General features: G+C 30.5%; 1 protein-coding gene across 1 annotated transcript; it reads right to left on the reverse strand.

The window, feature by feature from the left end:
• Positions 1-3,100: 3,100 nt before the first annotated feature.
• LOC145072934 (LOB domain-containing protein 12-like) lies at positions 3,101-4,326 on the reverse strand. The gene is made up of 2 exons (XM_079019450.1): positions 4,066-4,326; positions 3,101-3,597 (listed from the first exon to the last, which is right to left on the reverse strand). Exons 1-2 carry the CDS (start codon positions 4,222-4,224, stop codon positions 3,229-3,231), a joined length of 528 nt encoding a protein of 175 aa, XP_078875576.1. The 5' UTR covers positions 4,225-4,326; the 3' UTR covers positions 3,101-3,228.
• Positions 4,327-24,654: the final 20,328 nt, after the last annotated feature.

Genomic DNA, 24,654 nt, shown 5'->3' on the forward strand with positions numbered 1-24,654 from the left:
AAATTCACAATTTAATAAACATATTATTTCACTAAGTCACACTCTATTATTTTCATGCATATATTCATTCATACTTTAAAACAAAATTTATATAAAATACACACTTTAATACAATTCATTCTCGGTTTAATACATAAAATTCATAAATTAATACAATTCATATACACGAATATACATATTCAGATAAGTCAAATGAAAATTTTGACACAAGCTACTATCACATGTCAGTCATGCCACCGTCATATCCATTATTCCTTTTAAATCAGATCTGTATATACAATCATATATATAAAATCATAGATTCACAGGTTAAATATTATATTCACAGTTTAAGAAACCATATAATTCACTAATTTTGAGTTTAATGCAAAATAATAATAAAAACTAATACATTTTTATATATTGATACAACACAAAAAATAAATATATTCATAAGAAAATCAATATAAACATTCTTACATAAAACATTCATATTTTAACACAAAATTCATTAAAATTTCACAACTTAATATAGTCAATTAACAATTCAAACAGAAAATCCATAACTTAATGCAATTAATTCACATTTTTAAACACAGAAATAACAATTTAATAAAAAAAATTCACAAGTTAATATAGTTAATACAATTTAATCAAAAAATTCACAGATAATGCAGTTAATTCACAGTTTAAAACATAAAAATCATAGCTTAATACATAAAATCACAACTTATTACAATAAATTCATAATTTAATACACAAAAATATAAATTCACAGCCGTATTATCAACTTAAAACTCTTAATACAGTTAATTCAAAGTTTAATATACAAAATTCACAGCTTCATACAGTAAATTCACAATTTAATACACAAATTCGCAACTTAGTATAATAAATTTGTTATTTAATACACAAAAATTGTATATTCATTATTATATTCACAAATTAAAACTCACATTTCAAAATTTTAATTCACACTTTAATAAAGCAGTTTATGACACTCATTTATAGTGTTCACAACTTAAAGACACTTTTCAAATTTTATAATTTTCATCCGCACAAATCATCAAACACCTTGTGTTCATCAAAAAAACCATTCATAATACTTATACAACTCAGATTATTCATAAATACAAAAAAAAAATCATAGTACCATTTAGGTTATTCAAATATTAATACATAAGTTTATACACTTATTCACAACTTAATGTACAAAAAACACTACTTACAGTTTCAAATTTTCATTCAGGCAAATCATCAAACACATTGTGTGCATCATGAAATGATTCTTGATTCTGATTTTTACTAAGCCTTTAACACGTAATAGGTAGCAATGATGGAGTAAGATGTAAAACACAATAAATAAACATGAAAATAATTATGCAGAGGTTAAAAAAACACTCATATGAGCCTCATCATAATGTACATGATGTGAAGAAGATGATGAGTGACACATCAGTTGTAACAACACCACCAAATCTTATCGATCTAGCTTTGGTACTCGCAAGATCTCACAGATCTGGTCTCGTCGAATGTTGATGCTCCTGTAACTCGCCTCGTCAATCGTCAGTAACATTGTAGTCGTCGTTGCTAGTGGCGATTAGTGGTAGAAATTACAAATCTGGAGGAGGAAGGCTTTACTGGTGGTTCTACAATGGTTGAATGGTGGTGGATCTCATAGATCTAGAACAGAAATCGCACATCTAGATGGCGACACCGGTGCCAGCTTGGATTCCATCGAAACTCCTTTGTCTGAACATTAGATTTCCTTGTAAATCCTTCCACGTCTCGAGATCCCATCAGAACTCCTTCCACATCACGAGATGTAGCTGAAAAACTTGTAAATCTGAAGGAGGAAATTGTAGATCTAGTGTTAAAAATCATAGATCTGGAGCCGGATCTCGTAGATCTTTAGAAAAGAGTGTGTAGAAGCAGTGGCGATGGATGTTCAGACATGAAGGGGGTGGTAATGACGTGACATCGAAGGTAGGAGGAAGATATTTTGATCAGAATATGAGAAAACACACCATATCGGAGATACTAGCGGTGGTGGAGACATCGACACTGGTGGTGGTGGTGGTGAAGTCGTCGTCACTGGTGGTGGTGGTGGTACAACAGCCGATGACAGTGATGATGTTTATCAAATTGGTGGTTGAAGGATATAAATGAAGGTTTTTGCTCTAAATGTTAAAAGGGGAGAATTTGAAGTTAATAGATCTTAGACGCATCAGGTAATGGTTCTTATGGTTCTTTTTCTTTTTTGGTTCTTATTTGAATCTTTACCTCTATATATATATATATATATATATATATATATATATATATATATATATATATATATATATATATATATATATATATATATATATATATATATATATATATATATATATATATATATATATCCATTAAGTTTCACACACTCATAACTAAGCCAGAAAAGATACGTATCATTATAAAAATTAGATGCGTTTAATATGTAAGTTTTAAATTCAAGTGTATCCAATTACAATTGTACGATAATTTCCAACTTATCTTTTTTATGCATGGATTAAATTTTAGAAATTATAATATTATGAAGAAAAAAAAAGCATATTTATATATTATATATGTTATGATCATTGCTATCTGAGTATGTGTGCAAGTAAAAAAACAGTACATATTACGTACGTACGTATAGTAATGCTGTTTGTAACTATTTTTTTTTTTTAAAAGCTTCACAAAGCCATGTATTTTCTTGAAATTGTCGTATACCGTGTTTAGATTTTTCTTGGAGATTCCATAATAAATGAATTTGAAAAAAAATTAGATTTTTCAGTATGGTCAGGATTTTATATTAATTCAAGTGATAAATATGATTAAAATTTTATATTTTCATTATGATAATCTAGATATTTTTAATAAAACAATTGAAAAGATTGTATGTATTAAGAACACATGTTAATTTGACTATTCCGTTGATCGGACTGTTTGAAATAAAACATTAAACGGATATCGATATCGACGCCTCTAGTTAATTTCTATTATCTGTCTTTTAAAACGATATAACATCTGTAAGTAATTAATTACTTGGCTTGAAATCATATGCGCAGTATATATGTAATTAGTAATCGAAGAAGACTTTAAAGCACCAAAAGCAATATATTAATAAACAAAAGCAGTTGGTGAAACCCCAGAAACAGACATTCATAAAAACTAGCTAAAGCTCGAGGATCTAACACAAGTGACAAAGTAGAAATGGGAGATTAATTATGTCCAAAGAGACTCTCTTTTTAGAGGGTCCTGGATTACATGATTATTAGTATTAGAAGAGGTGTAGCTCAGAAACTGTGGCATCTGGTCACTGAAATCACTTGTATTACTACCCGCTAACAGCAGTGATTTCGCATCACAATCCATCATTGACGGATGAGTTGTTGGCAACTCATGAGGCTCTTGTTGCATCTGGATGCATAAGATCTCAGCTTGAGCTACTGCAAGTTGCATTTGAAGCTGTGAGACTTGATTTTGTAAGTAGGAAATTGCACCAACACATCCGTAAACTGGATCTCTCATTCTTGCGTTTGCTTCATACACCAGACTGCTAACTGCATCTGCTCTTTGGTGAACTGGAAGCTCCTAATTAATACCAACGACATCATTTAATGAAAAAGTTAGATCAGATAAAGAACATATTCATGCATGGTATTTTAACTATATAAATATCTAAAGAACTCTAGTAGGAACCCTAACTCTTTGACAAAAGGTAAGTTCCTGATACTTTCAGTGTTTCACAATGTTTCTTTGAAACCACGCGTTTTCCAGTCACTAAATTCTCTACCAGCTAGTATCTCGTTGTCTTAAAAGTATTTGAAACTTTCTTGATTGTTCTACAAACAAATTATGAAATTAATCATGGCGATTCAAAATGGGCTCTCTACGCCATTTACACGTTATAAAGATACGAATGCCATCTTTAATTAGTTTTAAAAGAAACCCTAATCCAGAACATTTTTTTGGCACTTGATCAGACAACCAACACCTATGTACATACATGTATCGGATGTATGTATGTATAGAGAGAGAAAAAGGGAGAAAAAAAAGGACCTGCAACATCTTGCTGACATTGCTTGCACCAAAGACCTTATGAACAATGGCGAACTTATGAGGATCATCAGGAGGGAAATAAGGAGCAAAGATGCAATCTTTGGCACAGCGACGCCTCAACAATTTGCAGGAGGCACATGGTGAACTTCCTGAACCCATTTTTCTGGCCAAATGAGAAACTCTGGAGTTTTAATCAATCAACTATGAAACTCAGATATGAACAAGATCAGAAGACAAAAAGTAGAATAAAGTATAAAAGGTGTAGTTTGGAAAAGAATTAGCTTTGCCCATACCCTATTTATAATGGACCGGTCTCACTCATCTCATGTGGAATGAATTAAAACATTTTTTAATTAATTGAATTACGTACCCCATTTCTCCTTAGTCCTTATATATAAGTAATTAAACAATTCAAACCCAATTAAATAAACGCAATTCTCTTTATTTCTCTGTTTAACTTAATTTTATGTATGAAAACAACCGATATATATATATATATATATATATATATATATATATATATATATATATATATATATATATATATATATATATATATATATATATATATATATATATATATATAAGGTTGAGATCGGTTGAAAACTCAAAGTTTTCCGAGAATCCGAGAACAAAAAATGGAGCGTTAAATCAAAAATAATTCGTTAAAGACATGATCGTCATCTTACCAATCTCATTTAATGTTTTTTTTGTTATTTAACATATTATTATAAATGTCTAAAAATTTACATCATAAATCAAATTTTCAGATTATTTTATAAAAATAGTATTTTTTTTTTTTGTTTTTTTTAAAAGCAGATTTTTTATTTTTTTTATAGAAAACATGTATTTTTGAAAAAAATTTAAAAAACATATTTTTTTTTTTAAAAAACTGTATTTTTTTTCTTCAAAAAAACTGCATTTTTTTTTTCAAAAAAGTTGCAGTTTTTTTTAAAGAAAATTGCATTTTTTCATAAAAAACTATAATTTTTTACAAAAAAAAAAAAAGAAACTGCATTTTTTAATAAAAAAAACTACAAGTTTTTTAAAGAAAGTTACATTTTTTACAAAAAAACTACATTTTTTTTAAAAATAAAAATAAAAATTTTAGGTGCATATATGCATATTTTTTCAAATGCATATATTCATATTTTTTATACTATAATATTCATAAATAGATCATAAAAAAACTCATTTTATTTACCAATCTATAAACACAATATAATAAGTATTTTATTTGATACAAAAAAATATTTAAAACAAAAAAATATACAAAATTTCAAAGCGTTTTTATGTCTTCGTGTCAATATTTCCATATTTTTCTTCAATTTATCATCTTCACCTCTTCAATATTCACCATAATTTCTTCCAAATCTACAAGAAAATTAAAAAAAAAAATTTGATTGATGCAAAAACACTCACAAAAATACATATGTGATTAACATATGAATCACAGGCGATTCACGTATGAATTACATATGATGTATATGTGAATTACATGTGATTCACATGTGAATCTCATGTAATTCATATGTGAATTACATGTGAATCACATGTAATTCATATGTGAATCACATGTAATTCACATATGAATTACATGTGATTCACATGTGAATTTCATTTAATTCATATGTGAATTACATGTGAATCACATGTAATTCATATGTAATTCATATGAATTACATGTAATTCACATATGGTAATTCATATGTAATTCATACGAAATTGATACAGGGGAAATCTCATTAATTCAAGCTTTACCACAATTAGAAATTCCAATGATAATTAGAAGTGTAATTACCTCGAACCATATAGGTAGAACATAAATTCCGTACACACATCACACACCCAAACTGGTATCAGAGCCTTCATAAATATGGCATTACATTATAATAAAACACTTTACAGAGAAAAATTTGAACAAAGGGAGCATTTTTTAGGAATGAGACAATGATGATTTACCGAATGATTACCTGGAACCATAAGAGGATGGTGATTTAACCTTACAATGTTTTCGGTGATGCTGACAGAAAGCAAGAGGCGGACTTCGATGATTCGTGGATGGAGGAATCTAATAATTGATACTTGAGCGATGGGTAGCCGAGGAATCTAATAATTAATACATATAATTACTAAATTACCCTTTTTCATGTTTTTGAAATGATTGGTGCATATTAATCCCTACATCCACGTAATAATTGTCCATCCACATATGAACCTCTCTCTCTCTCTCTCACTATATATATATATATATATATATATATATATATATATATATGCTTAGGTTATTTTGTTTTTACTAACTATTATGTGCTACAATGCATAGATCTGGACCAACGAACGAAATTAATCAATAGACATGATTTAAGAGTGTATGCTATTACAATGGGATAGCATGTACCATATAATCACACAAATTTTAGGAAAAGGGTATTTTGGACATTTAACTACATTTATAAAAGAAAATTTTCGGAATTTTAGGGATAATTAATTCTCCTAATTTTAAAAATCTAATTTTTTTTAATTAATTTAATTTAATTCTAACGTAGTTTGTAAACATAACTGATATTATTCTCTCCGAATATTTTTTTTTGTTAGATTGATGTTCTTTCAGAATTTTATTCAATTGGAATATTATTGAAGAATAACAAAATTCTTGAATCTGATGTTGAAAAATAACAACATTTCAATATATTTTTATACATCCGAGCTTAAATACAAATTAATACATATACTTACAGACTAAAATCCTTATACATTTTAATATAATTATACATATTCTAAAAGAATCTCAACAAAAATGAAAAAAAATCCTTAAAAAATAACAACATTCTACTAGAATATTCTTGTTCTCCATGTTTTTTTCATTTTTCACATCAATAGCAACCCCATTTTACTAACACCAGACCAAATTAACACGTGAAGTAGAAAAGAAACATTACAGTTTCAAAAAGCTAAAATCTAGGGCTAATGTCATAAAAACCCTTAAGTTTTCAGGGTTTTATCGGTTTTGCCCAAAGCTGAAATTTATGTCCGTTTTTACCCTAACATTTTCCAAAAAATGTTCGGTTTTTACCCTTTTACCGGCGATAACAGGTTTTTCAGGTTACCATTATATTAACTTCGTAAAAAACCCTTAAGTTTACAGTTTTTTATGTTTCTACCCTTAAGTTTATAATTTTTATTACAATTTTACCCGATGTAGTTTTTTTTTTCATATTATGCTTATTAATGCAGAAAAATCATATTTATATACGAAAAAAATTTAATCAAATTATGTATTTACATTTTTTTAATGTCATTTCTTTGTGTGTGTGTGTGTGTGTGTATATATATATATATATATATATATATATATATGAGTTTTTTTCCTGAATAAACCATTTACAATGTAAAAAAAACAATTTAATATGTTTTTAGAAAAATACAAATATGTATTTTTATGTATTTAAAAGTATATATATCAATAAAAAACTTTTTCAATCATAAACATGTTTATATAAGTATATGCATATATTTTTAGAAGTGTAAATATGTATTTCGATATATGTTTTTTTTTAAATTATAAATATATTTTTAGAAATATAGATAAATATTAATATTATAAAAATGTAAAAATATGTATTTATACTTCTAAAAACTATATCTATAAAAATATGCATTCATAATTCTCAAAATATTGTTTATATTTTTAAATGGTATAACCTTGCAAACACACACAAACACACACACACACACGTATATATATATATATATATATATATATATATATATATATATATATAACATTAAGAAAAATATAAATACAAAATTTAATTAAACATTTTTTCGTATATAAATACAATTTTTCTGCATGACTACGTATATTATGAAAAAAAATTTAGGGTAAAAGTGTAAAAAAAATATATATAAATTTAAGGGTAAAAACATTAAAAAAAACGGTAAACTTAAGGGGTTTTTTCGAATTTAATATAATGGTAACCTGGAAAACCTGTTATCACCAGTAAAAGGGTAAAACGAACATTCTTTAGAAAATGTTAGGGTAAAAAATGACATAAAATTCAACTTTGGGCAAAACCGAAAAAACCATGAAAATTTAAGGGTTTTTTATGACATTAACCATAAAATCTGAGAACAATACCACGAGGTCTACCCAGGTCGTCCAACACTTCCAGGTTATAACCTAAACATCATCATCCCCAGTGGTGAAGCAACCTGATGTGATCATCTGATAAATTAAACACACACGTATTAGCATAGATGAAAAACATTAGAATTGTCAATTGAGAGTATAACATCAGCCTATTCCTTGTGGGACTTATCACAAAAGTTGACATGTCAAATGAAATAGAGACATGGGGAATCGAATCTCCTAAAGTTTCAAGATCAGATGCACACATTGATTTAGGAGGTAATTCTTGAAATCTCAAAATCATTCAATAAAACAAAAAGGAGGAAACAAATTTGACCTGGATTAAGCAATGATGAATCAAAGTTCTGATTTGTAAACCCTATTTCGTTTGAAATATAAAGACATCGAATTTTGAGATGAAGGCGAAGCAACTCCTCGAAGGTCACACATGGTCGTGTGCTTCTAACCTTATCGTCCGAGTTGGGGAAATAAGCCACAATCGATTGCTGTGGGGTTGGACATTAGTCGACGATGGAAGAAGACGATGGAAGAAGTATGGTGGGCTAGGTTTAGAAGAGGAAGATGACGAATAAAGGGATCTCTCGGTGATTTTGTAGTGTTTGTTAACACAATTTCCATATTTAAAGGTTATTAATGATTTTAATTATTTACCATATTTATCATAAATAGAATTATTATTATACACTTTTATGATTTATTATTGAATTTATTTTTTCTTAATTCCGATTGGTTGTTAGAGGCACATAATACTTGTTGGAAACATTTGAACACATACACACACACACACACATATATATATATATATATATATATATATATATATATATATATATATATATATATATATATATATATATATATATATATATATATATATAAGTTGATTTGATATATCGACTTGGAGTTGATTTTTTAAATGGAGAAAGAAGTAATCTTCACATGCTTTGCAATTGTGGCTGAAAAGGCAAACTCCATAATGCATGTATAAAAGAGACAATTATCAAACTTTTTCAAAACAAAACAAATCCCATTTTTCCTCACATTGGTCTTAGCTGGTTTTCATCATTAATTAGTTATTTTATTTCCTTAATTAAATGAGTTGTGTTCGGTTTTCATATCTGTTTCTTTATTGACTTTTGATTATTTTATGTTACATACGAAAACTATTAATTATATAAAAGAGATGGAATTTATTCTAATAAATAGATATATTTTTTTTGTCATATGTCATATTATTATTATTATTATTATTATTATTATTATATATAATTAACTTTTTTTTATTTCAAATTTTTAAAATTAAATTTTTATTAGTCTCTTTGTTTATTTATCTAAATTATTTATTTAAATTTAAAAGAGAAAAAAAAACACTTTAATTTTAATAATTTAATATTTTTTATTTATCTAGTAAATTCAAACTTTTCAAATATTAAAAATTTATTATTTAATTTTTTTTAAATAAACTAATATAATACATCACTTTTACACCTAATTAATAATCTATTAAAAAACTTGTCACCATATAAATAAGTAAAAAGATGATTAGAAAGAAATATAAGAATATATTTAATATTTTATTATATAACAACCAAAAGATAAATACAAGTGGCTATATATCAAATCATTACCTAAAAACATTTAGAAAAACGGTACCGGTTAGCCTTTTCCTAGACATGTTACATGTCACGTACACTGATATCGTTACAAAAGAAAGAGACGTTGTACACATTCAAGTACTCTGTATATGTATACATATCTTCGAACATACATTATATATATATATATATATATATATATATATATATATATATATATATATATATATATATATATATATATATATATATATATATGACTAGGTTATTTTGTTTTTTACAATTATTGTGTGCTACAATGCACCAATAAGATTTTAGTAAATTAAATAATTATTTAATTAAATAAATATAAATATTAAATTATTTCCATAATTACATATATACTAAATTATATCCATAATTATAATTTTTTTTATGGAAACTAATTAAATTCGTCATTAATGTTAGCAATAACATTCTTTCAGAATGAATTCATATTTAGGTTTTATATATGAGTTCGTATTTTGTTTCAGAACTCACTCACTTAAAATACAATAAAGTTGAATGAAATACGTAGAATGAGAGTGTATTCTAGTAGAATACACTCTCATTCTGCTGGAATACACTCTTATTCTTCTAGATATGAACTCATTCTGAAAGAATATTATTGTTGACATTAATGACGAATTTAATTGGTTTCCATAAAAATGAGTTGTAAATATGGATAACATTTAATATACATATAATTAATACTAAATTCTTATTGGTGCATTCTAGCACACAATAGATGTGAGAAACATTTGAACCTACCTCTCTCTCTCTCTCTCTATATATATATATATATATATATATATATATATCCTTATCTAAAAACAAAACTACTTATTTTCTAAAAATAATATTTTAAAGTCATTTTATTATTTTATTATATATGATATCAGAGCCAAGAAAAGTTTTTTTGAGTGGTTATGTATGATATATTTATTTCAAATTTATTTAATTTTGATTTAATGTTCTCTAAAAAATTTATAAGTTTTAACAAGTATGATTTAGAGACAAGACCAGTGATTGGTTGGATTAGCGTAAAACGCACGGATAAGGATGTAAGTCGCAGTGCTGGACCACACAATTCCCCTATGTACATTGTTATTAAAACAAGCAAGTTTTTTTTATAGATATTTAAAGAAAAATTAATTAAATATGAGTAAATATTAAGGCATACTATCCAAAAAATATATTCCTGTTAAAAATATCAACAATGAACAAGATTATGATGATAATCAAATTAATTCTATTGAAGAAACCGTTAATAACATAGAACAAAGTTTGAATAACCGGACAATACCTAAAAGTAATATTAATACAATATATAAAATAGGAACTTTTGATTATTTTCAAGGTTACTATATTAAAATGACAGAACAAACTTTGTCTATCGGTCAAAACTAACAAAGTTTGTATTTGTTATTACCACGATCTATTTTAGAGCATAGAACGAAATATAAATTTTACATGTCGGTTTAGTTTAAATTGCTATCAAACCTCTATTTAGACTTGGAATAGATGCTTCTGTTCTCCTTATTTTAAGAGACAGGAGACATAAAGATTTACAAAATTTTATTTTAGCTATGGCTGAAACAAATATTGTTAACGGACCTATTTATTTCAATTGTTATCCAAATTTTTCTGTAGGATTATTTGATAAAAATATTTTAGACACTTTAGTGTTAACTGTAGAAACAAAAGGCTTAGAATTTAAAGATGATACAAAACCTTTAGCAATAATTTACGTGTTTGTTACAAAACTATGACAACTACACTTGAACCGAAAACACGTTTATCAAGCCTTAAAAATGAAACAATTCTTTTGAAGCAAATACTAACCGTATCAAAGTCCACACACCAAAAAGATTAAAATTGTCTGATATAACTCAATCATGTAATTAGAACTTACAAAATGTTATCGATCCAAAACCATTAGATTCTTCAAAACAAATCTCAAATATTATTGAATATAATGATGGTTCAGTAGATATAAATTATTCTTCCTGAAATATTTCATCATCTAGATTATCAACTTCTTTATAGGCTCTTTAAAATCTTCATTTTCAAAGTCAAGATTTTTAAAATTAAAAATTGTTGACTATACTAATTCTATTCCCAAACCTTGATATCAAGATGATCAAATTAGTGAAAATAGTCTTCCTAGTCCTACAAAATCAGATTTTATTGATGAACTTCAAAATTTAAACAACAATATGAGTTCTAAAATATAAATTAATTGTTCAAAAAATAATAAACTTTAGACTAATATGTTAGAAAGACATTGCAAAATAAATTCTAATATATGCAAAACCATTCAACTTTTAGAAGAAATTAGAACTCAAGAAAATTATAGTTTATAGAAAATATCTACATATACTAATAAGTATAATAAACAAATAGAAAAGATTTCTAGACTAACGATATGAATAAAAAAATACGAGAAATTACGAAGTCATAGTTTAGAGTCCATAAAACATATTTCTTCAATCCTAACAAAAACAACTTGTAAAAATGAATTTCTCTAATTTAGAATATCAAGTTGATTTTGATTACTTAAAAGATATTGAGTATTATAAAGATTACAATAATAAAAAAAACGAGCTTGGCACAAAGAAAATTTTTCATACTACTTAAGATTTCTTCATTTAGGCCTTTGAGAAGATTATGTATTATCAAATAAAATTCATTCTCATTTTTTTCAATGGTTTGAATTAATTTATGTCCCGCAACATTAAATAAATTACCCATTCAAGAATAATTCTATCACTCGTATTTTAGAGAAAAAAATATAAAGATATTATTTCTAATTAAAGAAATTGTTACTACTTTTCCACCAAAAGAAGAAATTATTATTAACCATATGTTTATTGCAACTCCTTTAGTTCAAGCCCTAAATCAATTAATTACTGAAAAGGGTCTTCAAAAAATTATTTACCAAAATAATTATGCAAACAAAACCTAATATAGTATTACTGAGCATTTAGTTAAAATTGAAGAAAAAAATTTCAAAGATAAAAATGTTAATAAGCAAGATATAGCAAGCACTAGTAATATAAGTTTTATTCCTTGCCAAATTGATGACAATTTTAATCTAGGAAATAGGAATTTAATTAACGAATTAGAAAAAAGACTTTCAAAACTTCATATCTCAAACACTAACAATATTAATACTCTTACAAATGATGAATATGAAAATAGTGATACTAATAGTGAAACAGATTTTAAAATTCTTACTCAACAATTTATTAATACCAATGATGATATTAATCAACTCACTAATGGCTTTTCAAATCTTAATAAAATTAATCAATCAAAACAAAACATTTTTGGAAAGAATCCAAAACCAACAATAAGAAACTATTGGAATAGACCCTCTCTTCCAGATGTTCAACTTGAAGAAAGAACTTTTCAATTTGATTGTTCTCAATATGATGGTAATTTTGTTTATGAATGGAATATTGATGGTCGTTCTGAACATCAAATTATGAATATTGTACAAGAAATGACTACGGCAGTCGGCAACTAATGCTTATAAAGCTCATAATAATACTCAACTTCAAATTGTTAATATTATTACTTCTGCTTTTACTGACAGTCTTAAAGGCTGGTGAGATTTCTATATTTCACAAGAAGAAAAAGATTATATTTTATCTGCTAAAAAAACCATTATAAAACAAGAAAATAATCAACAAATACAAACGTTCGAAGATGATATGGTTAACACTTTAATTTTTGTTATTATCAAAAACTTTGTAGGAGATCCTACTACTTATCAAGAAAAAAACTTCAGAAATTTTAATGAATTTACATTATAGAAAACTTATTGATTTTAGATGGTATAAAGATAATTATCTTGTTAAAGTTTTTTCGAGACCTGGCTGTAAAAGGTCTTATTGGGAAGAACGCTTTATTGATGTTCTTCCAAAACTATTTGCACAAAGAGTTAGACAAAAATTAAGAGAATATTTTAATAATATCATTCCTTATCAAAATTTAACTTACGGAGATTTAATAAACTACATTAATAAAGAGGGAAATATAATAAATAATAAAATGAATTTAAAAAATTATTTTTAGAAAACAAATAGTTTTGTTTTTAGATAACGTATTTGTTTGTAACGATTTTTAATACTAGCTCTTATGAGCCACCTAGCATCATGAATATGATTATTGTTTAAAATTGTACCTCAATTAGTAGGTTTGTAAGAATCCTTAAGATTTTGCTCAGAATATTCTTGAATTTGTTGTATTCTTAAAAGAATATCTCTATTAGAAATAAAATTCATCAAGATTTTGTTAGACATATAATTCAAGCATCAATTTGATTAGCTTGATTATTATAAATGAGCACTATTTTAACAAAAATTTCAAATCTTGAAGAATTAATAGTTAGAATAACTAGAAATGAAATTATCATGCAGAAATAAATCTAATAACAATAATTGAATAAAATATTTTTAGATAGTACCTTCTGGAATTAAGCTTGAATTACAATCAGTACATACATCTGGAAAAAGAATTATTTGAAAATCTAGAGACTTTGAATGTGACATCCTCATTTCCACAGCCAGAAAAGACCATCTTTGTTTATACTTTATAAAAATCAGAGTACCTCTTTTAATAAAAATGTTGTGGGATTTGTTCCCAGAGAAACATGATAAATACATTATCAAAGCATTTCCGAAGAAATATATTTTTATCCATTTTAAAACATTTGGGATGTCATTGACAATACAAAAACATAAGCATAAACAAAACTTACATTCATTTACACTCGTGATCTACATCTCTTTTAAATCCGTTAGTGTAAAGTAGCTTCATATCGACACATATGATACAAATAAGCTTAAGTGGGTCAGGTTGGGAAACCTGGTGAGTAAATAAGGTTTTCAACGCACAATAATATAATTATTATGTTAAACATCAAACAATCAACCTAATTACCCATCCCCATTATCTTCTTTACTCTTAAGGATCTACCCTAAGATTCAGCTATTCCTCGTTCATTCATTCCTAAGGAGTATGCTAAGGAATCGGGACTAAGTCTACATAGTCGCCAAAGTTTATCTCGTTTATTGGCAGTATCGTTTTCGAGAGTCCACTCGTAATACCTGACAATAGGTTTTTAGAGTACACCAGGTGAACACATCGTTCACAACACCTACATGTTGCAAGCCTACTAATGTTCCACTAGACTGTCTAGAATATTCTGTGGTTATCATCCATACTCTGAGAGGTGACGGGGCCATCGCTTGGGTCATCGTTTGGCTCATCGTTTTGGTTCATCGCTTAGGTTATCGCTTCGCACCATATTTTATCACTCATATATCATCGCTCATCATTCATCTCATCTTTCATCGTTCATCATTTATCTCAACTTTCATCGCTCATCATTTATCACACCTCTAATCTACCCATGTTTTACCCAACACATTTTGTAGATATAAAATACATATACAATTTAGATCATTTAAAACATGTATAAAACGTTTCATCCAGCATAGACAGCAAGTATTCAGACAGTAAACACACATAGCACGTAATTTATATAAAATACTTCATATCTATGTGTAAGATTAAAATAACTATGCACTCACTTGTTAAAGTGATGATTCCAAACTCGGTCCGCTCTTCGTTTTTAACGATTCTATTTTCCTTCGACGAAACCTAGCATTATTATCGCTAAGTTTTAGTCTAATCTTTATTGCGACTAATTATTAGTCTAGATTCATCATTAACTCAAAGTCTACTTTCATGATCTATCAAGTAAGGAAAAACTAGGTACGATCATATAGGAGGTAGGGTCCGTTTGGTATACGAAGTATACTGTTTGGAAATCCCACTTTAAACACCTCACTAAATCACAGCCTAGACATCATTCTCGTAAGTAGATCAATCAGTATAACGACTTTGAATCACTGATAAATCTTATTTCTAGGTTCATAATAACGGTATTATATTTAAATATAAGCTATATTTAAAGTATGGTAGACTTATTTAACTTATAGCGGGTTTTATTAAAAAACTGGGCTCCGCTGGAGCAGAGCTTCTGAGCCGAAAAGCTCTTTTTCTCGGAGCCTTCGTGTGCTCCGGGGCTTTCTTCTAGCGCTAGGGAAGTTCCCTAGGCTTTAGTGGGGTTTAGGAAGTCTAGAGAGAAGTTAGAGAGAAAGAAAGGCTTATGGTGTAAAGAAAATACGAAGAGTTCATCTCTTATTTATAGGGCTTTTCTCGTAGAGTAGGCCCTAAGTTTCGTCTGTATCTTCTGCGTACGAGCTCCATTTTATACGTTATTTATATCCACGCATTGGTATTTACGAGTACTACAACTTTCATTTAGACCTCGTCGGCTAATTCTGATTCTATCTCCGATTTGCAAAACTGTATCGAATTTATCGCGCTCGAAGAGTAGGGACTAAGTTTCATCCATATCTTTCGCATACGAGCTCTATTATTGACGTTCTTTATATCCACGTGTTGGTATTTATGAGTATTGTATCGAATTCGCCGTGCTTGAATGTGACATCCCCAAAATCACGGCCAGAAAAGACCGGTTTGTTTATGCTTTGTTTAAAAATCAGAGTTACATTTTATATGAAAGTGTTGCGGAATTTGTCCCAAAACAAAATATGATAAAGATTTATCAAAAGCATTTCCATAGAAATGTATTTCATTAAAAGACTTGGGATGTCATGTTCGTACAGATCAAAAGCATAAACAGTACAATATAAGCCTTACTACATTATTTCATATCTACAGGCCTATATCCGTAATCCCTCGTCCAAAACATCACATCTATGCTCATGCGCCACTACCTGTAATACATAAAACTGAGTGGGTCAGGCTTGGGAGCCTGGTGAGCACATAGGGTTTTCAACCCACAATAAATAAGTTTATTAATTTCATCAATCAACAATAACCCGATTACCCGTTCCCGTTATCCTCACTTTACGTCCCTAAACACCTATCATAAGGGACCTATCCTAAGGATCATCATCGGGACGGACACTACTGCTAAGGGGATTCCTCAGCAATAAATGTCCTAAAGGCAACCATGTGGGGGATGGAGTACACCGGTGAACACGTCGTTCACAAACACCTACATGTTGCGAGCCTGCTAGTGTTCCACTGGACTGTCTAGAAGAGTCCGTGGTCGTCATCCATACTCCGCTAGATGACAGAAACAACAACATCAGCATCGAGGCCTCTCATCATTTTATCACACATCAGCTATTACATCTACCCATGTTTTACCCCAACATTTTCGTAGATATAAAATACATATACAGTTTAAATCATTGAAAACATGTATAACAATGTTCATCCAGCATAGATAGCAAGTACTCAGATAATATGCACACATAGCACATAATTTATATAAAATACTTCATATCTATGTGTAAGCTGAAAGTAACTATGCACTCACCTGATTAGGTGGTGACTCAGCACTCGGACAGCGCTTCGATACTCTCAAAACGATATTCCTTCGATAAAACCTAGTATCGGTACCACTAGGGTTTAGTTTAACGATAACCGCGACAAATTAATTAGTCCGAGTATTATTAAGTGTTAATAATACTCGATATAACTCATAATAATAGCCCAAATAATTATTTTAAGGACCTAATAACATTCCTATAATTATTTGAAAGCTATATTAAAAATTGCGTAAGCGTAGCACACTTACAGCGAATTTTATCGAGAACCGGGACTTAATTGGAACAACGTTTCGAAACCGAAAAACTCCTTTTTCTCGGGACTCCGGGAGCCTCGAGGCTTCCCTAGGGTGCTAAGGGGCTTAACTAGGGTTTAGAGGTGTTTTGGGGTTGTAGAGAGAGAAAGAAGTTAGAGAGAGAAGTGAAAAAGGTGTGAGAAATGAAGGAAAATCGGCCCCTTTTTATAGCCCTGCGAGGCCTCGGTACGCTGGGCGTACCTCGGACCTACGATAGGAGCGCCACCTCGGACCAGCTGGCTAGCACTCCGGAAGAGATAAGGGCGAGGGTACGCGGGGCGTACTGGCTTCGGACGCGGAGCGTACAGCGAGGGCAGGTGTCATCATCCGAAGCGCGTTCCTTCATCAGCGATGGGCGGCCCAGATGCAGCCACGTCATCAGCCTCGCAACAGACTTCGCATTTTCACACTTCAACTTTAAAAATTCGTAACTTTCGCGTACGACCTCCGTTTTCGACGTTCTTTATATCCACGCGAAGGTGGGAACGTACTCTACAACTTTCGTTTAGACTCCGTCGGCTAATTTTGGCTCGATTTTAAATTTTATATTATTAACGGGCCGGGACACGATTGGTCCGTTAAATCCTCATAACTTCTTCATCCGACATCCGTTTTCACCCATCTTTTTCTCGTTACGCTACCCTTAATGAGATCTTCGATTCTCGTTCAGGTCGTGTCGGCTAAAAACCGCTCGATCTAATATTCGAATTTCGGGCTGTACACTGCTATTCCGAAACTTCGAAAAATCATAACTTCTTCATACGAAGTCAGATTTGGGCGTTCTTTTTATCGATGTTCTTAGTTTAACATATTCTACGACTTTCGTTTAGATTGCTAAGGCTAAATCTTGCTCTATCGTAAATTCACTATTTACGCTTCCCGGTGCCGTGCCGGTTTTACCGTAAAACTTCGACGGGTCATAACTTCTTCGTTATAACTCGGATTTCGGCATTCTTTATAAGTACGGAAACCTTGAGACATATTCTACAACTTTATGTAGAGATATCGGGATTATCTTATACTTTAATTTTGATGCTTATTTTTATTATTTATTAATTATACATTTATAATTAAATTATAAGCACATAAATACACATAATTCACATAATACTCAAATATTTCATCTTTATTACTTCAAAAAGAGTTACAAGAGTTGACCTAGACTATTACATTGACAAAAATGCTTAGCCCTGAAACCCGGGCGTTACATTGAAGAGTAGGGACTAAGTTTCATCCATATCTTTTGCATACGTGCTCCATTTTTTACTGTCTTTTTATCATTGAGCTTCTATTAACGAGATCTTCAATTCTCGTTTAGACTATTTTTGTTAAAAATCGACCGATCTAAAATTCGAATTTCGGGTTGTGTACAACTATGCTAAATCTTAGAAAAATCATAACTTCCTCATACGAAATCAGATTTGGACGTTCTTTTTATGCACACTCTCGCTAAGGCTAGAAAGTATTTTATCATGAATTCACTTTTTACGATTCCCGGTGTCGTGCCGGTTTTGCCGTAAAACTTCGACGGGTCATAACCTCTTCGTTATAACTCGGATTTCGGCATTCTTTATATGTACGGAACCCTTGTGACATATACTATAACTTGTTTAAGATTACTCCTTCTAAATAATCTTCCATTAAAAAGTCATTTTTGACGCTCATTGTCTCTAAATTGACTAGCCTGAATTTGCGGGCGTTACAATTATCTCCCCATTAGGATGATTACATCCTGGAATCATCTACAAAACAGGGCTTGTATAATGACTCCATACGTTATATCTTTATCCTAGGTAATAATCGTAACTTCTATATTCCTTCAAATCAATATTTATCTCTTAGACTTATTGACTGCAAGCAATACTCGATCGTGCACCCACTCTATCTCATGTTAGTCTTCCAATCAAGACCTTCGAATCACAATCTCGATTCCTTATTGGATACTCCTTCTTCTTAACAAACTTAATATAAGTTCTTTGATTACGACCATGGACTAATAGGTCATGTTCTAATGACCTCTCATCGTATGATGCGATGCTTAGACTCAGGTATTTTAGTGTTAAATTCCAGAACAAACTATACCTTCCTTCATGTTCTAATGTGATATAATCACATTCTAGTATATAGCACTTCTAGCTACAATCTTCTTACTTTAACAACAACCGCGGTACTTCTACTAATCGCTTCGTTTATCCTTTATTTCAATCTTTTGTCTTAAGTCAGACGCGACAACGAACTTGGTTCTCTTAACCATTTAACATACTCATCTTAGTCGGACTCGACATGATATGACCACTAGGGTCGGAATAATAATCATCTTCTTAGTCATTACCGAAACGATGGCAACGACATACGTGAACAAAACATAACCAATTACTAGCGCCTTGGTAACCTTGTGACTTTCCCTGATCCAAGTGTGAGTCATGTGCTTCCGGTAGTATAGGCCTCTACTACCTTTCACACCTACTCATACTCGTCCCAAGTATTGTCTCGCAGTTCTCCAAGTCATTATCACAAAAACAATTTTAACACATACACATGTGTCCAAACAATCATATAATTTTCCTTAGACTCTACTACGAATTCTTCCATTTGTATCTTCAATCATCAATTCTGCTTTAACTCGGTTGGTGATGGAAATGTCAAATAATGGGATAACTTCATGAATTATACCAAAAATCTTTCTTTCTGTTAATCAAACGTGTACTTCTCCCGTACTAGACGTATTATTTATTAGATGCATTCTAAAGGCAAGATATCACTCTTACGATATCTTTTTGATATGTATTATTCACTATCACAAGCCTTCTCATTTCCTCCATTTACTCAATTCACTACGAGTCTTCACTATGATGTTCTGCACACCAAAGTAGTCGTTTGGTGTGTCGAGACGAAAATATAGATAGAGGAAGGTTTAGACGCGTATTCCTCCGTATTACTTTGAAAAATTACATGTCAGTTCTAATATCGTAATTAAACGTTTAGAAATTTGAACACATAAAGTTTCCAGGTCCGGTCGAAAACAGACCATAGATCCGCTCAAATGATAGCATCATAAAGCATCACAAATCATTTATCATATAAAAGCAATTTAGACATCTTCCCTAAATGAGCTAGTGCCCGTGTCTATTCAGGTGTACTTCCTAAAATACACTAGACACACTCCTCGCAATCATCGCTCAACATTCTAAGTTTAAGTCTAGAAATAAATCCTTATTCCTAGTTCGCTTAAACTAATGCTCTGATACCAACTGTAACATCCCCATTTCCACGGCCAAAAAATCCCAATTTTCTTTATGCTTTATAAAAATCAGAGTACCTCTTTAAATAAAAATGTTGCGGAATTTGTTCCTAGAAAAACACGATAAATACGTTATCAAAGCATTTCCGAAGAAATGTATTTTTATCCATTTCAAAACATTTAGGATGTCATCGTCAATATAGAAACATAAGCATAAACAGAACTTACATTCATTTACACTAGTGATATACATCCCTTTTAAATCCCTCAGTGTAAAGTAGCTTCATATCGACACCTGTGATACAAATAAGCTGGAGTGGGTCAGGTTGGGAAACCTGGTGAGTACATACAGTTTTCAACCCACAATAATATAATTATTATGTTAAACATCGAACAATCAACCCAATTACCGATCCCCATTATCTTCTATACTCTTAAGGATCTACCCTAAGATTCAGCTATTCCTCGTTCATTCATTGCTAAGGAGTATCCTAAGGAATCGGCACTAAGTCTACATAGTCGTCAAGGTTAATCACGTTTATTGGCAGTATCGTTTTCGAGAGTCCACTCATAATACCTGTCAATGGGTTTTTAGAGTACACCGGGTGAACACATCGTTCATAACACTTACAGTTGCGAGCCTGCTAGTATTCCACTAAACAGTCTAGAATAGTGTGTGGTTTTCATCCATACTATGCTAGATGACGGGGCCATCACTTGGGTCATCGTTTTGGCTCATCGCTTAGGTTATCGCTTCCTACCATATTTTATCACTCATATATCATCGCTCATCATTCATCTCATCTTTCATCGTTCATCATTTATCTCAACTTTCATCGCTCATCATTTATCACACCTTTAATCTACCCATGTTTTACCCAACACATTTTGTAGATATAAAATACATATACAGTTTAGATCATTTAAAACATGTTTAAAACGTTTCATCCAGCATAGACAGCAAGTATTCAGACAGTAAACACACATAGCACGTAATTTATATAAAATACTTCATATCTATGTGTAAGATTAAAATAACTATGCACTCACTTGTTAAAGTGATGATTCCAAACTCGGGCAGCTCTTCGTTTTTAACGATTCTATTTTCCTTCGACGAAACCTAGCATTATTATCGCTAAGTTTTAGTCTAATCTTTATTGCGACTAATTATTAGTCTAGATTCGTCATTAACTCAAAGTCTACTTTCATGATCTATCAAGTAAGGAACAACTAGGTAGGATCATATCGGAGGTAGGTTCCGTTTGGTATACGAAGTATACTGTTTGGAAATCCGACTTTAAACACCTCACTAAATCACAGCCTACACATCATTCTCGTAAGTAGATCAATCAGTATAACGACTATGAATCACCGATAAATCGTATTTCTAGGTTCATAATAACAATATTATATTTAAATAAAAGTTATATTTAAAGTATGGTAGGCTTATTTCACTTACAACGGGTTTTATTAAAAAACCGAGCTCTGCTGGAGCAAAGCTTCTGAGCCGAAAAGCTCTTTTTCTCGGAGCCTTCGTGCGCTCCGGGGCTTTCTTCTAGCACTAGGGAACTTTCCTAGGCTTTAGGGGGGTTTAGGAAGTCTAGAGAGAAGTTAGAGAGAGAAAGAAAGACTTATGGAGTGAAGAAAATATGAAGAGTTCATCTCTTATTTATAGGGGTTTTCTCGTAGAGTATGCCCTAAGTTTCATCCGTATCTTCCACAAACGAGATCCGTTTTCTATGTTATTTATGTCCACACATTGGTATTTACGAGTACTACAACTTTCATTTAGACCTCATCGGCTAATTCTCATTTTATCTCTTATTTGTAAGACTGTATCGAATTTATCACGCTCGAAGAGTAGGGACTAAGTTCCATCCATATCTTTCGCATACGAGCTTTGTTATCGACATTCTTTATATCCACGCGTTGGTATTTATGAGTACTACAACTTTCGTTGATCTCCTATTAACGAGATCTTCAATTCTCGTTTAGACTATTTTAGTTAAAAATCAACCGATCTAAAATTTGAATTTCGGGTTGTGTAGTGCTATGCTAAATCTTAGAAAAATCATAACTTCATCATATGAAGTCAGATTTGAACGTTCTTTTTATGAAAACACTCTCAGTTTAACATATACTACAACTTTCATTTAGATCGCTAAGGCTAGAAAATATTTTATCGTAAATTCACTTTTTACGATTCCCGGTGTCGTGCCGGTTTTGCCGTAAAACTTCGACGGGTCATAATTTCTTCGTTATAACTCGGATTTCGGCGTTCTTTATATATACGGAACCCTTGTGACATATACTATAACTTGGTTAAGATTACTCCTTCTAAATAAACTTCCATAAAAAGTCATTTTTGACGCTCATTGTCTCTAAATTGACTAGCCCGAATGTGTGGGCGTTTAGGGATGTCAACGGGGGCAAACGGGACGGGGAATGCATCCCCCACCCCCACCCCCGAAATTTCCCCGTTCCTCCGCCCCCGCCCCTGCCCCCGGAATGTTCAGCCTTTCTACCCCCGCCCTCGCCCCCGAATCCCCTTTATTACCCCCGCCCCCGTCCTCGTTCCCCCGCCCCCGATTGATTTTGGGCTACCTTTTTTTGGGCTAAAAGAAGTTGTTATTTAGGCTAAAAGAAGCTATTTTTAAGTAACAAATAATTATTTATAGCAAAATTTTACATGTTAAAGATAAAAAAGTTATAGCATTTAAAAAAATTATACTAACAACTTAAAAACATGTTTTTGATGAATTTTGGAAGCTCAAAATCATGTTATTGTTTATTATATTTATATAATTAATATATGTAAATATATGTGTAATTTATTAACGGGGTCCTCATGGGGGTTTCGGGACGGGATCGTCTACCCCCCCACCCCCGAAAATAAAACGGGGGTTAACATTGCCCCCGCCCCCATCCCCGCTCCCGATTTTTTTTAAAAAAATCCCCCAAATGGGACGGGGCCCCCACGGGACTTTTTGACATCCCTACGGGCGTTATATTGAACATCTACTACTAGATAGAGAAACTCTTGGGGATTTTTTAGACATGGGTTGAAATTTTTTTAGAGAATTAATATTTTTTCTTTCCTTCTCTACTAAAACATGGTTTCTATTTATAATCATCTTGAAGTCTTCAAAGTCTTAAAATCTTCTAGTGATATTTGTCGTATGATCAAATGGCAATCCATAGAAATAATTACTGGTAAGTGGTTGTCCTTGAAAGTGGTTGTCATTTATCTTCTGAAGAAAATTGTCGTTTGTAATCAATGACCATCATCTTTTGATAAAGCATGTCATCATAGAGAATCTTCTAAAGTCTTTTGTCTTCATATCATCATTGATGATAAAATTAAAAAAATTGATAATATTGATAAATACATAAATACATACACCTTGTATACTCACACAGTATATACACACCCGTATTTGAAAACCATAGTTTTGATAATATAATAAACGAAATACCCTACATTGAAGGTATTACACCAAATTTAATGATAATAATTGTTTATTCTTCATAAGTATCATCAAAAGGGTCTTGAGCGTCTTGAAATAAATCATTATTTATAGATTTTGGAGAACCGTCAGAAACTGATGGAGTTTGACGAATTTCTTGAAGTAAATTTTGAAGTTCTTCAGGGGAAGAACTAGCAGCCTTTTTAATTCTGGCAATTAAATTGATATCGGTTTGAGGAAGATTGTTGATAAACATGGATTCAACTTCTGGTTGTTCAATATATATTTCTTGGTAACATTTAATTACTGCTTGTTCGTTAGCTCGAGAAATCTTCATTTTGTCCCACCATTTTGAGCGAAATTGGCGATTAAGCCATGGA

Source organism: Lactuca serriola, chromosome 9, assembly GCF_051521515.1.
Source record: "Lactuca serriola cultivar US96UC23 chromosome 9, Lser_US96UC23_V15, whole genome shotgun sequence".
In the NCBI taxonomy this organism is placed as follows: Eukaryota; Viridiplantae; Streptophyta; class Magnoliopsida; order Asterales; family Asteraceae; genus Lactuca; species Lactuca serriola.